The following is a 17,642-nucleotide window of genomic DNA, read 5'->3' as shown; positions in this document are numbered from 1 at the left end:
CTATATTCAAGTGAAATAAAAAGATGTTTGTTGCATGCACAATGATATTTATATGATTATAAGCATTTGACTAAGGAGGGTACCATAGTTTTCACAAGATTCTCAAAGAGGCGGGTGACTTATAAAAAATTTAAGAACCACTAGAATTACCGTTATTGATAATATAATAAGAATGTATAAATTGGCAAAAAAAAGCTTTAATGGATTTTTGTGCATCCCTTAGAGTGTGCGTGAGGACCCTTCATATCCTGGAAACCTTTTACAGTACAAATAAGATCTGAAACTACTGAAAAAAAACAATTAAACGCTTTCCAATTTTTATATAAGGTTAGATAATGGAACTCAGTAAGAGGAAATGTAGTATGATGCAAAACGTTTCAAGGAATCAGAGTTATTACAATGATTAAATTGCTTTTTTCAGTTTTCTTCAAACACCAAACACAGAAAAAAGTGAGTGAGTTTATAAGGGTTTCCAAGAGCAACTCATAAAACTGGAGGATTTCCAAATAATCCATAACTTATGAATGAAGTATAGGGGTATTTGTAAACAGTGGTTGCCATAGAAACAACTATGTGACAATCTAATAAGAATCTGGTGTTCAGGAGCCAATCTGTGGCACTGGATTTTTTTGTACACAGTGGTTGCAGGGAAATGACTGTGGGACAACCAATAAGAATCCAAGTGTTCAGGATCCAATCAAAAGGCACTGGATTTGTTTGTATACAGTGGTTACTATGGAAACGACTGTGGGACAACCAATAAAAATCCAAGTGTTCAGGAGCCAATCAAAAGGCACTGGATTTGTTTGTATACAGTGGTTACTATGGAAACGACTGTGGGACAACCAATAAGAATTCAAGTGTTCACCAACCAATCGAAAGCCAGTTTATATTTCCCGCCTAAACTAACAGTATTTAGAGAGTTCCTCTTACTTATGCGTTGCTGTTTGGAAAAAAATGGAATTCGTGATATTGAGCCCTTTTCAACATTTTGTTTTTATCTAAGTTTTTAGTTTTTGATGGTTTGGACTTTTATCTATTTCAGTATAATTAAAAGAAATTTTAAGTTGTTGGATGCTGTAGATGGCAAAACTCATTATTTGGTTTTATAACCAATTCTCAATAGATACGAAGAACACCATCACAGTAAGTTGGTTACTGATAATATAATGCAATATTAATTAAAAAAAAAAAAAACTTTGTGGAATAGTATAATTTTCATATACTGGAAACATATTAATCTGAAACTATTATGAAGAAATCAGCTTTTTTAAGGTTGTCAGTAAGTATGTTGAAAAACGTTGCTGAATTATTATGACAATTTTATTTTTTCAGTTTTTAAAACACAAACACTTCTGAGGCTGCAAATCCCATAAAACTGGAGGATTTCAAATAATTATATGAATGAAGTAGTGGGTATTTATACACTGGTTACCATAAAGAAACAACTAGTGAGAGAACCAATAAGAGAGTGTTCAGCAGAATTTGTTTGTAAAAGTTACCATGGAAACGACAGTCGCCAATAAGAGTCAAGTGTCCACCAACAATCAGCCAGTTTATATTTGAAAAAGTATAAACTTATGCGTTGCTGTTTTACGTGGATTTTGAGCCCTTTCCAGCATTTTTGTTTTATCTAATTTTTTAGTTTATGTAGATGGTTTAGACTTCAGAGGTTTACTGACAATATTAATAATTAAAAAAACTTTATATGCTTATTCTTCTTTGCAGCAAAACACATTCTTTGTTTATGCAATTCCGATAGATACGAAGAACACCATCACAGTAAGTTGAAAATAAAATTACCATTATTGATAATATAATAATAAAATATAAATTGATGGAGGACTTAGAGTATGATATATGGAAACATATTACAGCAAATAAGATCTGAAAGTACTGAATGAACCCCAATTAAACGCTTTCCCAGCTTTTATATAAAGGTTAGATAATTAAACTCAGTGAGTATGTTGAAAAAACGTTGCAAGGAATCAGAATAATACGACAATTAAATCAATTTTTCAGTTTTCTAAAAACACCAAACACAAAAAGTGATTGAATTTGTAAGGTTTCAACAAGCAAATCATAAAACAGGAGGATTTCCAAATAATCCATAACTTATGAATGAAGTATGGGTGTTTGTAAACACTGGTTACCATAGAAACAACTGTGACAACCAATAAGAGTCAAGTGTTCAGCAGCCAATCAAAGGCACTGGTTTGTTTGTAAGTGATTACTATGGAAACGACTTGGAGCACCAATAAGAATTCAAGTGAAAACGAAACCACCAGTATATAGAAGGTTCCTCTTACTTATGCGTTGCTGTTTGGAAAAAATATTCGTGGATAAGAGCATTTTTGTTTTATCTAATTTTTAGTTTATGTAGATGGTTTGGACGTCAACCAATAATAATTTTCAGTATAATTAAAGAAATTTTAAGTTGTCTGGATACTATATGGTTTATTCTTCTTCTGCAACAAAACACATTTTGATTTTCTTGATTCTCAGTAGATACGAAAAGAAACCATCCGATGAAGTTGAAAATAAAATGACCATTATTGATAATATAATAAAGAAAATATTAGAAAAAAAACTTTAATGGGTACATCCCTTAGAGTATGTGAGAGGACCCTTCATATACTGGAAACATATTATTGCAAAATAAGATCTGAAACTATTGGAACTTTAATTAAATGCTTTTCCAAATGGAATAATTAAACTCCCAGTAAGTATGTTTTTGGAATCAGAATTATTACGACAATTAAATTAATTTTTTCATGTCAATAAAACACCAAACCTTTTTGTTTTATCTAATTTTTTTAGTTATGAATGAAGTATGAGGGTTGTAGATAAAAACAATATGGGAACCAATAAGAGTCCAAGTGTTCGGCAGCCAATGACTGGATTTGTTTGTAAACTGTGGTTACCATGGAAAACGACAGTGGGAGCGCCAATTTGTGTCCACCAACCAATAATTCCAAACCACCAGTATATAGAGGGGTTACTTATGCGTTGCTGTTTGGAAAAAATGGAATTCGTGGATTTTGGCCCTTTTATTTTGTTTTTTCTAATTTTTTTAGTTTTATGTAGATGGTTTAGACTTCAGCAAAACACATTAAAGAAATTTTGGTCTTGGTGATATATGGCTTATTCTTCTTCTGCAGCAAAACACATTCTTTGGTTTTATAACTTAATTCTCGATAGATACGAAGAACACCATCACAGTAAGTTGAAAATAAAATTACCATTATTGATAATATAATAATAAAATATAAATTGAAAGAAAAACTTTAATGGACTTTTGCGCATCCCTTAGAGTATGACCCTTCATATGCTGGAAACATATTACAGTGCAAATAAGATCTGAAATTACTGAATGAACCCCCAATTAAACGCTTTCCAGCTTTTATATAAGGTTAGATAATTAAACTCAGTGAGTATGTTGAAAAACGTTGCAAGGAACCAGAAATATTACGACAATTAAATAAATTTTTTCAGTTTTCTACAAAACACCAAACACAAAAAAAGTGAGTGAATTTGTAAGGGTTTCCAACAGCAAATCATAAAACTGGAGGATTTCCAAATAATCCATAACTTATGAATGAGGTATGGGGGTATTTGTAAACACTGGTTGCCATAGAAACAACTGTGTGACAACCAATAAGAGTCAAGTGTTCAGCAGCCAATCAAAAGGCACTGGGTTCGTTTTGTAAACAGTGGTTACTATGGAAACGACTGTAGGAGCACCAATAAGAATTCAAGTGTTCTCAACCAATCGAAAGCCAGTTTATATTTCCATGAAACCACCAGTATATAGAGAGTTCTCTTATTTATGCGTTGCTGTTTGGAAAAAAATGGAATTCGTGGATATTGAGCCCTTTTCAACATTTTTGTTTTATCTAATTTTTTTAGTTTATGTAGATGGTTTGGACGTCAGAGGTTTACTGACAATAATAATTTTCAGTATAATTAAAGAAATTTTAAGTTGTCTGGATACTATATGGTTTATTCTTCTTCTGCAACAAACACATTTTGATTTTATAACTTGATTCTCAGTAGATACGAAGAACACCATCAGTAAGTTGAAAATAAAATGACCATTATTGATAATATAATAAGAAAATATTATTTGAAAAAAAAACTTTAATGGACTTCTGTGCATCCCTTAGAGTATAGGAGGACCCATATTAGAGTACAGTGCAAATAAGAGATTGGACCCCCTTAAACAGCACCAGCTTTTATACTGTTAGATAATTAAACATATGTTGAAAAAACGTTAGAATCAAATTATTACGACAATTAATTAAGATCTGACACACCAAACACTAAAAGTGAGGTAGATTTGTAAGGGTTTCAGGCAGCAACCTTAAAACCAGTATGAGGGTAAACTGGTTACCATGAAACAACTATGTGAGAACCAGTCAAGTGTTCAGCAGCCAATCAAAGCACTGGATTTGTTTATGAAATGGTTACCATGGAAACGACAGTGGGAGATAATTAAATCGAAAGCCAGTTTATATTTCCCTTAAAAACCCTGCAATATATAAGGTTCCTCTTACTTATGCGTTGCTGTTTTGGAAAAAATGGAATGGATTTTGACAAATCTAATTTTTAGTTTATGTAGATAGTTTGAACTTCAGAGGTTTACTGAATCAGAAATTTTTAAGTTGTCTTATTATTCTTCTTCTGCAGACAATTCTTTGGTTTATAAAATTCTTAGATACGAAGAACACCATCACAGTAAGTTGAAAATAAAATTGTTAATGATAATATAATAATAAAATATAAATTGAAAGAAAAACTTTAAACTTTTGCGCATCCCTTAGAGTATGACCCTTCATATGCTGAAACATATTACAGTGCAAATAAGATCTGACTGAATGAACCACAATTAAATTTCCAGCTTTTATATAAGGGATAATTAAACTCAGTAAGTATGTTGAAAAACGTTGCAGGAACCAAAGAATATTAGACAATTAAATAAATTTTTTCAGTTTTCTACAAAACACCAAACACAGGGTTTCCAACAACCAAATCATAAAACGGAGGATTTCCAAATAATCCATAACTTATGAATGAGGGTAGTTGTAAACACTGGGCCATAAAGAAACAACTTTTGACAACCAATAAGTCCAAAACACGTTTGTCGGTTTGGAAACGACTGTAGGAGCACCAATGGAATTCAAGTGTTCACCAACCAATCGAGAAAGCCAGTTTATATTTGAAACCACCCAGTATATAGAGTTCCTCTTAATGCGTTTGCTGTTTGGAAAAAATGGGTCGTGGATGTGAGCCTTTTTCAAATTTTGTTTTATCTAATTTGTTTGGTTATGTAGATGGTTTGGAGTCCAGAGGTTTACCAATAAGAGTCCAGTATAATTAAAGAAATTTTAAGTTGTCTGGATACTATATAGTTTTATTCTTCTTCTGCAACAAAACACATTTTTGATTTATAACTTGCCAGAAAGAAATCACAGTAAGTTGAAAATAAAATGACCATTATTGATAATTTGTTTAAAGAAAAAGCTTTAATGGACTTCTGTGCATCCTTAGAGTATGTGAAGGGACCCTTCATATACTGGAAACATATTGGAAATCTGAAACATTGAATGGAGCTTAGCTTTTATTAGGTTAGATAATTAAACTCAGTAAGTATGTCGTTGCAAAGGAATCAAATTATTACGACAATTAAATTAATTTTTTCAGTTGTCAATAAAACACCAAACACTAAAGGTAATTGAATTTGTAAAAGAGGTTCGTACAGCAAATCATAAAACTGGAGGATTTCCAAATAATCATAACTTTATGAATGAAGTCCTTACTGGCCGAAACAACTAGTGAGAACCAATAAGAGTCAAGTGTTCAGCAGCCAATCAAAAGCACTTTTGTTTGTAAACTGTGGTTACCATGGAAACGACGGTGGGGCATAATAAGAATTCAGGTAATCACCAACCAATCGAAAGCCAGTTTATATTTCCCGCCAGAAACCACCAGTATATAGAGAGTTCCTCTTGATGCGTTGCTTTTGAAAAAAGCGTAGTTTGAAACCATTTCAGCATTTTGTTTTATCTCATTTTTTTAGTTTATGTAGATGGTTTAGACTTCAGAGGTTTACTGACAATAATTTTCATATAATTAAAGAAATTTTGTTGTCTTGGATGCTATATGGTTTATTCTTCTGCAGCAAACACATTATTTGGTTTTTCTGAATTCTCAATATGCAAAACCATCACAGCAAGTTGAAAATAAAATTACCGTTTTGGAAATTTTATAACTTTAATTGCATCCCGCCCTTCATAGATACAGTGTGACAGATCCTGAAATTACTGAATGAACCCCCAATTAAATCACAGTGAGTAGTTGAAAAACGTTGAAAACGACAATTACCATTTTTATTGATAGGGTTTCAAGACAGCAACTCATAAAACTGGAAATTTCAAATATTCCGTACTTATGAATGAAGAAAGAAAACTACCATAAAACAAATGGAGTCAAGTGTTGCAGCCAATCCACTGGATTTTGTTTGCCAAGCTGTGGTTATGACCAGTGGGAGCGCCTTCAGTGTCCACCAACCAATGCAGTTTATATTTGCCGAAAACCAGTATATGGGGGTTCCTCTTACTTATGCGCGTTGCTGTTTGGAAAAAATGCTGGATTTTGAATAATTTTTGTTTTATCTGATTTTATAAAATGGTTTAGACTGAAGGTTTACTGACAATGAATTTTCCAGTATAATTAAAGTTGTCTTGGTGATATATGGCTTATTCTTCTTCTGCAACAAGAAAACACATTCTTTGGTTTTCCAATTCTCGATTACGAAGAACACCATCACAGTAAGTTGTTAGATAATATAATAATAAAATATAAATTAGCTTTGTGGAACCTTGAGTATGACCCTTCAAGAAACATATTACATGTTGAAAAACTGAATGAACCCCCAATTAAACGCTTTCAGCTTTTATATAAGGTTAGATAATTGAACCATGTTGAAAAACGTTGCAAGGAACCAGAAATATTACGACAATTAAATCAATTTTTTCAGTTTTCTACAAAAAACACCAAACACAAAAAAGTGAGTGAATTTATGAGTTTCCAACAGCAAATCATAAAACTGGAGGATTTCCAAATAATCCATAACTTATGAATGAGGTATGGGGGTATTTGTAAACACTGGTTGCCATAGAAACAACTGTGTGACAACCAATAAGAGTCCAAGTGTTCAGCAGCCAATCAAAAGGCACTGGGTTCGTTTGTAAACAGTGGTTACTATGGAAACGACTGTAGGAGCACCAATAAGAATTCAAGTGTTCACCAACCAATCGAAAGCCAGTTTATATTTCCCGCCGAAACCACCAGTATATAGAGAGTTCCTCTTACTTATGCGTTGCTGTTTGGAAAAAAATGGAATTCGTGGATATTGAGCCCTTTTCAACATTTTTGTTTTATCTAATTTGTTTAGTTTATGTAGATGGTTTGGACGTCAGAGGTTTACTGACAATAATAATTTTCAGTATAATTAAAGAAATTTTAAGTTGTCTGGATACTATATGGTTTATTCTTCTTCTGCAACAAAACACATTTTTGATTTTATAACTTGATTCTCAGTAGATACGAAGAACACCATCACAGTAAGTTGAAAATAAAATGACCATTATTGATAATATAATAAGAAAATATTATTTAAAGAAAAAAACTTTAATGGACTTCTGTGCATCCCTTAGAGTATGTGAGAGGACCCTTCATATACTGGAAACATATTACAGTGCAAATAAGATCTGAAACTATTGAATGAACCCCCAATTAAACGCTTTCCAGCTTTTATATAAGGTTAGATAATTAAACTCAGTAAGTATGTTGAAAAACGTTGCAAGGAATCAGAATTATTACGACAATTAAATTAATTTTTTCAGTTGTCAATAAAACACCAAACACTAAAAAGTGAGTGAATTTGTAAGGGTTTCGTACAGCAAATCATAAAACTGGAGGATTTCCAAATAATCCATAACTTATGAATGAAGTAGGGGCGGTATTTGTAAACACTGGTTACCATAGAAACAACTAGTGAGAACCAATAAGAGTCCAAGTGTTCAGCAGCCAATCAAAAGCACTGGATTTGTTTGTAAACTGTGGTTACCATGGAAACGACAGTGGGAGCGCCAATAAGAATTCAAGTGTCCACCAACCAATCGAAAGCCAGTTTATATTTCCCGCCGAAACCACCAGTATATAGAGAGTTCCTCTTACTTATGCGTTGCTGTTTAGAAAAAAATGGAATTCGTGGATTTTGAGCCCTTTTCAGCATTTTTGTTTTATCTCATTTTTTTTAGTTTATGTAGATAGTTTAGACTTCAGAGGTTTACTGACAATAATAATTTTCATATAATTAAAGAAATTTTAAGTTGTCTGGATGCTATATGGTTTATTCTTCTGCAGCAAAACACATTATTTGGTTTTATAACTTAATTCTCAATATGTACGAAGAACACCATCACAGCAAGTTGAAAATAAAATTACCGTTATTGATAATATAATAAGAAAATATAAATTGAAATAAACACTTTATTGGACTTCTGTGCATCCCTTAGAGTATGTGAGAGAACCCTTCATATGCTGGAATCATATTACAGTGCAAATAAGATCTGAAATTACTGAATGAACCCCCAATTAAACGCTTTCCAGCTTTTATATAAGGTTAGATAATTAAACTCAGTGAGTATGTTGAAAAACGTTGCAAGGAATCAGAATTATTACGACAATTAAATTAATTTTTTCAGTTTTCTATAAAACACCAAACACAAAAAAAGTGAGTGAATTTGTAAGGGTTTCGAACAGCAACTCATAAAACTGGAGGATTTCCAAATAATCCATAACTTATGAATGAAGTATGAGGATATTCGTAAACACTGGTTGCCATAGAAACAACTATGTGACAACCAATAAGAGTCCAGGTGTTCAGCAGCCAATCAAAAGGCACTGGATTTCTTTGTAAACAGTGGTTACTATGGAAACGACTGTGGGAGCACCAATAAAAATTCAAGTGTTCACCAACCAATCGAAAGCCAGTTTATATTTCCTGCCGAAACCACCAGTATATAGAGAGTTCCTCTTATGCGTTGCTGTTTAGAAAAAAATGGAATGCGTGGATGTTGAGCCCTTTTCAACATTTTTGTTTTATCTAAGTTTTTTTAGTTTATGTAGATGGTTTAGACTTCAGAGGTTTACTGACAATAATAATTTTCATATAATTAAAGAAATTTTAAGTTGTCTGGATGCTATATGGCTCATTCTTCTTCTGCAGCAAAACACATTATTTGGTTTTATAACTTAATTCTCAATAGATACGAAAAGTACCATCACACAAAGTTGAAAATAAAATTAACGTTATTGATAATATAATAAGAAAATATAAATTAAAAAAAAAACGTTATTGGACATCTGTGCATCCCTTAGAGTATGTGAGAGAACCCTTCATATGCTGGAAACATATTGCAGTGCAAATTAGATCTGAAATTACTGAATGAACCCCCAATTAAACGCTTTCCAGCTTTTATATAAGGTTAGATAATAAACTCAGTAAGTATGTTGAAAAACGTTGTAAGGAATCAGAATTATTACAATTAAATTAATTTTTTCAGTCTTCTATAAAACACCATACACAAAAAAAAGTGATTGAATTTGTAAGGATTTCGAACAGCAACTCATAAAACTGGAGGATTTCCAAATAATCCATAACTTATGAATGAAGTAGGGGGGTATTTGTAAACAGTGGTTGCCATAGAAACAACTATGTGACAACCAATAAGAGTCAATCAAAGGCACTGGATTTGTTTTGTAAACAGTGGTTACTATGAAACATTGACTGTAGGAGCAATTCTCAGCAAGAATTCAAGTGTTCACCAACCAATCGAAAGCAGTTTATATTTCCCGCCGAAACCTCCAGTATATAGAGAGTTCCTCTTACTTATGCGTTGCTGTTTGGAAAAAAATGGAATTCGTGGATTTTGAGCCCTTTTCAACATTTTTGTTTTATCTAATTTTTTTAGTTTATGTAGATGGTTTAGACTTCAGAGGTTTACTGACAATAATAATTTCAGTATAATTAAAGAAATTTTAAGTTGTCTGGATGCTATATGGTTTATTCTTCTTCTGCAGCAAAACACATTATTTGGTTTTATAACTTAATTCTTGATAGATACGAAGAACACCATCACAGCAAGTTGAAAATAAAATTACCGTTATTGATAATGTAATAAGAAAGTATAAATTAAAAAAAAAACTTTAATGGTCTTCTGTGCATCCCTTAGAGTATGTGAGAGGACTCTTCATATACTGGAAACCTATTGCAGTGCAAATAAGATCTGAAACTACTTAATAAACCCCCAATTAAACGCTTTCCAGCTTTCATATAAGGTTAGATAATTAAACTCAGTAAGTATGTTGAAAAACGTTGCAAGGAATCAGAATTATTACGACAATTAAATTAATTTTTTCAGTTTTCTATAAAACACCAAACACAAAAAAAGTGAGTGAATTTGTAAGGGTTTCGAACAGCAACTCATAAAACTGGAGAATTTCCAAATAATCCATAACTTATGAATGAAGTAGGGAGGTATTTGTAAACAGTGGTTGCCATAGAAACAACTATGTGACAACCAATAAGAGTCCAGGTGTTCAGCAGCCAATCAAACGGCACTGGATTTGTTTGTAAACAGTGGTTACTATGGAAACGACTGTGGGAGCGCCAATAAGAATTCAAGTGTTCGCCAACCAGTTGAAAGCCAGTTTATATTTCCCGCCGAAACCACCAGTATATAGAGAGTTCCTCTTACTTATGCGTTGCTGTATGGAAAAAACTGAATTCGTGGATTTTGAGCCCTTTTCAACATTTTTGTTTTATCTAATTTTCTTTAATTTATGTAGATGGTTTAGACTTTAGAGGTTTACTGACAATAATAATATTTAGTATAATTAAAGAAATTTTAAGTTGTCTGGATACTATATGGCTTATTTTTCTTCTGCAGCAAAACACATTATTTGGTTTTATAACTTAATTCTCAGTAGATACGAAGAACACCATCACAGCAAGTTGAAAATAAAATTACCGTTATTGATAATATAATAAGAAAATATAAATTGAAAAAAAAACTTTAATGGACTTCTCTGCATCCCTTAGAGTATGTGAGAGGACTCTTCATATACTGGAAACCTATTGCGGTGCAAATAAGATCTGAAACTACTGAATAAATCCCCAATTAAACGCTTTCCAGCTTTTATATAAGGTTAGATAATTAAACTCAGTAAGTATGTTGAAAAGCGTTGCAAGGAATCAGAATTATTACGACAATTAAATTAATTTTTTCAGTTTTCTTCAAACCCCAAACACAAAAAAAGTGAGTGAATTTGTAAGGGTTTCGAACAGCAACTCATAAAACTGGAGGATTTCCAAATAATCCATAACTTATGAATGAAGTACGCAGCTATTTGTAAACACTGGTTGCCATAGAAACAACTATGTGACAACCAATGAGATTCCAGGTGTTCAGCAGCCAATCAAAAGGCACTGGATTTGTTTGTAAACAGTGGTTACTATGGAAACGACTGTGGGAGCACCAATAAGAATTTAAGTGTTCACCAACCAATCGAAAGCAATTTATATTTCCCGCCGAAACCACCAGTATATAGAGATTTCCTCTTACTTATGCGTTGCTGTTTGGAAAAAAATGGAATTTGTGGATTTTGAGACCTTTTCAACATTTTTGTTTTATCTATTTTTTTTAGTTTATGTAGATGGTTTAGACTTCAGAGGTTTACTGACAATAATAATTTTCACATAATTAAAGAAATTTTAAGTTGTCTGGATGCTATATGGTTTATTCTTCTTCTGCAGCAAAACACATTATTTGGTTTTATAACTTAATTCTCAATAGGTACGAAGAACACCATCACAGCAAGTTGAAAGTAAAATTACCATTATTGATAATATAATAAGAAAATATAAATTGAAAGAAAAACTTTAATGGACTTCTGTGCATCCCTTAGAGTATGTGAGAGGACTCTTCATATACTGGAAACATATTACAGTGCAAATAAGATCTGAAATTACGGAATGAACCCCCAATTAAACGCTTTCCAGCTTTTATATAAGGTTAGATAATTAAACTCAGTAAGTATGTTGAAAAACGTTGCAAGGAATCAAAATTATTACAACGATTAAATTTGTTTATTCACTTTTTTTCAAACCCCAAACACAAAAAAAGTGAGTGAATTTGTAAGGGTTTCGAACAGCAACTCATAAAACTGGAGGATTTCCAAATAATCCATAACTTATGAATGAAGTATGAGGGCATTTGTAAACAGTGGTTGCCATAGAAACAACTATGTGACAACCAATAAGAGTCCAAGTGTTCAGCAGCCAATAAAAAGGCACTGGATTTGTTGGTAAACAGTGGTTACTATGGAAACGACTGTGGGAGCACCAATAAGAATTGAAGTGTTCACTAACCAATCGAAAGCCAGTTTATATTTCCCGCCGAAACCACCAGTATATATAGAGTTCCTCTTACTTATGCGTTGCTGTTTAGAAAAAAAATGGAATTTGTGGATTTTGAGCCCTTTTCAACATTTTTGTTATATCTAATTTTTTGTTAGTTTATGAAATGTGAGGCCTTTTTAATTTTTTTGAGTAGATCATTTGAACTTTAGGAGCAATTAGCAGTATAATTTAGGAAATTTTACGTCGTCTGAGTGCCATATGGTTTATCCTTCTGCAGTAAAACTCATTTATTGGTATTACATCTTAAATCTCCATAAATATGAAGAACACTATATCAGGAACTTGAGATCACCATAGTAAAGTCAGGTAAATTACTCATTGGAAATGCAAGAATTCAGTTATCTATTGCAATTTCTTTGTACCAGGAAAATAATTTAGCATTTTTTCTTGAAGGAATTTACACTCAAGGTAAAATTTTCTCTGTAAATATATATTTCTAGTTTAGAAATGTAGAATAAACACCAAATAAAGAATACCTTTATTGATAACATCAGAAGAAAATATAAAATGACAAGAAAGCTAATGGATTTTTGTGCATCCCTTAAAGTACATCTGCGGCAAATGGGATCTGGAGTTACTGAGTAAACCCGCAGTAAAAGCTTTCCAGATTTTATATAGTGTTAGATAACTGAAACTGCTATATGCTGCAAACCTTTGTAGAGATTCAGAATTATTACAACGATTAAATTCGTTTTTACATTTTTTTTACCCCAATACACACAAAAAAGTGGGTGAGTTTATGAAGGTACCAACACAACAAAGCTGGAGAGTTTCCTATTAGTTCATAACTGTATGAAGGAAGTATGGGGTGTTTGTAAACAATCGAAAGCCCGTGTATGTTTCCCACTTAACTAATTTAGTAGTGTATCGAGAGTTCCTCTCACTTATGCGTTGCTATTTGGAAAAAATGGAATTCCTGAATTTTGAGCACCTTTTCGACATTTTTCTTTTATCTATTTTTTCGGTTTTTGTAAATCATTTGGACTTTAGAGGCTTACTGACAAGTTAATCCTCAGTAAGAAGCGAAGAACACCATCACAGAACTTTATTTTATAGAAACGTGAAATAAGTTACTAACAGGAAATGCAAGAATTCAGTCATTTTTTGTAATTTTCTTTGCATCAGAAATATGGTTGATAGGTTTTTTTAATCTCTCACTTAGCTCTTTTGTTTTCAGAAGAATTTTAACTAATTTTCAAATTCTCATGTTTAGAAATATAGAGAAAGCAACAAATAAGAATACTATTAGTGGTAAAATCCTGAGAAAGTGTAAATTGACAAGAAAAATCTAATGTTTTTTGTGCACTCTTTGAAGTCTGTGTGAGGCACTATAAGTTTTAACAAACCTTTTAGAATGCAAATGAGATCTAAGACTACTGAATAAACCCACAATTAACGCTACCCAGTTTTTACATAAGGTTAGATAACTGAACTCAGTAAGAGACAATATATTATGCTGCAAAACTTTGCAGGGAAATAGAATCATAACAACTGTTAAATTCTTTTTTTACAGTTTTTTCTCTGAACCTAAAAACACATACACAAAAGTGGGTGATTTTATGAAGGTTTCCAACAGCAGCTCATAAAATTTGATAGGTTCCTAACAGTCCATAATTTTATATGAAATGTTAGGAAATTCTTATGAATGAAGTATATTTATGTTTGTAAACAATGGTTCCTATGGAATAAACTTTGGGGAAACCAATAGGAATTCTAGTTTTCAGCAGCCAATCAAACCAAAATCGAGTATATATTTCCCACCTCCCCTTTTCAACATTTTTCAGTTTTCCAACTTTGTTTTGGTTTATTTAGATCACTTTGACTTTAGATGCTTACTGACAGTAATTTGTAATATAATAAAACAAAGGAGTCTGCATACCATTTGGTTCATCCATCTTCTGCAGTAACTACCAGTCAGAAATACTATTAGGGAGAATATCATAAGAAAATATAAATTTACAAAACAGTTTTAGTGAATTTTTTGTATTCCTTAGAGTATGTGTGAGGAACCTCCACATATTGCAAAACTTTTGCATGCAAATGAGATCTGCCACCACCGACTAAATCTGCAATAAACGTTTTCCAGTTTTTTCACTTCCAAGATTAAGTTGATAAGTTTATATAATTGAATTTAGAAGAGAAATTGTATGTTGCAAAATATTTACAGGGAATCGGTGTTATTATAATGATTAAATTCTTTTTTACAATTCCTATTAAAATTATGAAGGTTTCTAACAGCAACCCATAAAACTAGAGGGTTTCCTCCACGTCCATAATTTTTTATGAATGAAGTATGGGGATGTTTGTAAACAATGGTTCCCACTGAAACAACTATAAGACAACCAATAAGAATTCAAGTTTTTTATAGCCACTCCAAAGCCAGTGCACATTTCTCGCATATACAAACAGTATCTTGAGAGCTCCCCTTACTTATGCGTTGCTGTTTGGAAAATAATGGAATATGTGAATTTTGAGTTCTTTTCGATATTTTTCCTTTTTCTAATTTGGACTTTACAGGCTTACTGACTGCAATTTGCAATATAACTAATTAGATTAAGGAGCTGGATGCCATATGGTGTATCCCTCTTCTGCAGTAAACTACATTTTTTTTGGTTTTATATCTTATGCTCAATAAATATTAAGGTCACAAATTAGCCATTAGTATCGAATTCACTATATCGCCCTGCAATCATGAGGATTATCTAATCCTTCACAACTTTGATTTCCTTTTTACCTATATCTTTCCATGAAATTTACAGTAAGACTTACGTAACATAAAAGCAATTTTGAATGCGGATCAAAACAAAAGTTTTATACTGCATTAGATGACACTTGTTACAGTGTAATAATTTTCTGATGACTAACCTTAAAAATAATGTAAAAGTTTTAACACCAAGGAATTACCACCTAATCATACCAGTTCTGTGTGAAATGAAGAAAATTTGTCTTCAAAAGTTTACAGTGAGCGTCGCTAAACATTTTATGAATAGTTTATTGTATCATTCCTACTGCGAATAAGTGTTCCAATGTAATCTGACTGATTTGAGAAGCTCTCCTTTCTTAGCTCTCCTGAAAGTTGATTAAGAGGAATTTTACCTTATCAAAACCCTGTTTCTCATTTAAAACGATTAAACTTAAACCTTTAGCTTGACTGTACACCTTTCTTTGGATTTTGCTCCTCCCATCTTCTAGCCAGTGTAACTAATTTTCCTAGGTCAAACTACATTCTCCAGAAATTATTGGAACCCAAAAGTATTTTTTCTTTTAATTTATGAAAAGCCCAGTTTTCTATCTCGATTTAGGAACCAGGTGCGTTGAAACCTAAAAGGAGCAAGGTTGCTGAGGCCTTTGTTTTGTTTTAAGAGCCAAACCCAATATTAGATGCCATGGCTCTCTTAGTTACTTTCAAGTAAATTAAGACAGAAATTAATGAAAACAAAAGTGGAAGTATTCCAGTTTCCCCGAAGTGCATTATAAGCTGGTATATATTTCTTATTTCTGTAAACTTCCTCGTATACTTCAGTACCTGAAGTACAATGAGGCTGAAATTGCGAACATGAAATTTGGACAATGGAAATAAATATATTAGTATATAACAGATTTCTTCTCAGACAAATAAAGATGCAGGTGAATAGCATTTTCGCACTTGACCATGAAGGAGACCTCCTCTTCTCATTAGCGACCATCGCTTCTCACTTTTATCTATCGGGATCGCCAATCTTCGTATGGCTCTGTTCACAGTTTCTGTACTACCACATCTCTAAGCTCTGGCACTCAGTTGCTTCTGTATTCCTTGAGTCTTACAAATCCTCTTTTCTAAGAGGAGGCTCTGTAACTTCCACAGATTCAGACCACACTTTGTTTTCAAGTCATATGCTTTTCTCTTTATCATTGTCCTTGAGTCTCCGCATGAGGAAAACTAAGCCTAGGCTTCAGGCTAGGCTAGGTTAGCTGCTTGACTTTTCTGTGAAACGTCATAAAACTTTGAATTTTTTCATGAAATATTTCCATCACTAACAACGATGAACAAGCAAAAAACTGCTTTACTTAACAAAATGCTAGGATACTTACGTGCCTTAGTTCTTCCCCATCCCGTTACTGAACACTGGAGGCCAACGAAAGACATGTTTCTGGAAGGCAGGCAGATGGTGTTGACCATTCCAGCGTGTTCTTCCAGATCCAGCGGTAACCTTAGTTTCACTAGAGCGATGTCGTTGTCCCAGGATTTTTAGGTCAGAAGAACTTCTATCTTTGGTCATAAGACAGGCGATTTACACAAAACTAGACTCTCTCTCTCTCTCTCTCTCTCTCTCTCTCTCTCTCTCTCTCTCTCTCTCTCTCTCTCTCTCTGTGTTGAATGTGTTGCACAAGCTTCAAAACATTCGAGTACCATATGCACAGGTCTGGTAGTTGGCCAGTTTTATAAACACTTTGGTGAAACGGATAGTAGTATATACGTAATGTATATATGTATGTACGTATGTATGTATATATGTTCATATTTGTGTATGTACGTGTATGAATTATTCGTATGTATAAGTAGATAGACTTTCTTACAGTTAATCTAAGTTGCAGGTATTACTGTTGTGGCAGCCAAACATAAATTTACAAACAAAAGAAACCCTCTACTTCTTGCCATTTCTTTTCTTCCCTGCAACGTTGGTCTTTGTTCTTGTTTTGTGCAGCTTCTAACATGCAGTGTACTACTAAATTTCCGAGACGTTCAGTTGTTTTCCTAAGTAATTTCAATATTCAAATGTCAACAATCTTGCTATTCACCTGAAAAATACTAATTTTTTAAGCGATATTGTATGGACATTATTAGCTTCATATCAAGTCAAGGTGTCATTTGTAAACAAAACTATTCCTATAGTAATGACCCTAAGTTATTCATGACCAAAGTCTGGTTATTTTACATCTCTGCCAATAACAACATGGTTCTATCAACATTGTCTCATAAAATGGTAATTATCCACATTGCATCTTGTAAATTCACTTTTCTACGACAGGTTTCGCTAGTACGCATCACAAGTTATCTGAACTACATCGTACGATTTGCAAAGCTATCTGTTATGTCAAATAGTCAAGTACT

At 32.7% G+C, this 17,642-nt stretch overlaps 1 protein-coding gene across 1 annotated transcript in view; it reads right to left on the bottom strand.

Moving 5' to 3' along the window:
- Nucleotides 1–17,642, bottom strand: part of LOC136826553 (mast cell tryptase-like) — a 40,625-nt gene that overhangs the window by 8,700 nt on the left and 14,283 nt on the right. Inside the window, 1 exon segment of the mRNA XM_067083738.1 lies at nt 16,622–16,792. Coding sequence (XP_066939839.1) covers nt 16,622–16,792 — 171 coding nt within the window.

The sequence above is a fragment of the Macrobrachium rosenbergii genome, chromosome 3 (genome assembly GCF_040412425.1).
Source record: "Macrobrachium rosenbergii isolate ZJJX-2024 chromosome 3, ASM4041242v1, whole genome shotgun sequence".
In the NCBI taxonomy this organism is placed as follows: Eukaryota; Metazoa; Arthropoda; class Malacostraca; order Decapoda; family Palaemonidae; genus Macrobrachium; species Macrobrachium rosenbergii.
This window is presented reverse-complemented; position numbering and strand designations above follow the sequence as displayed.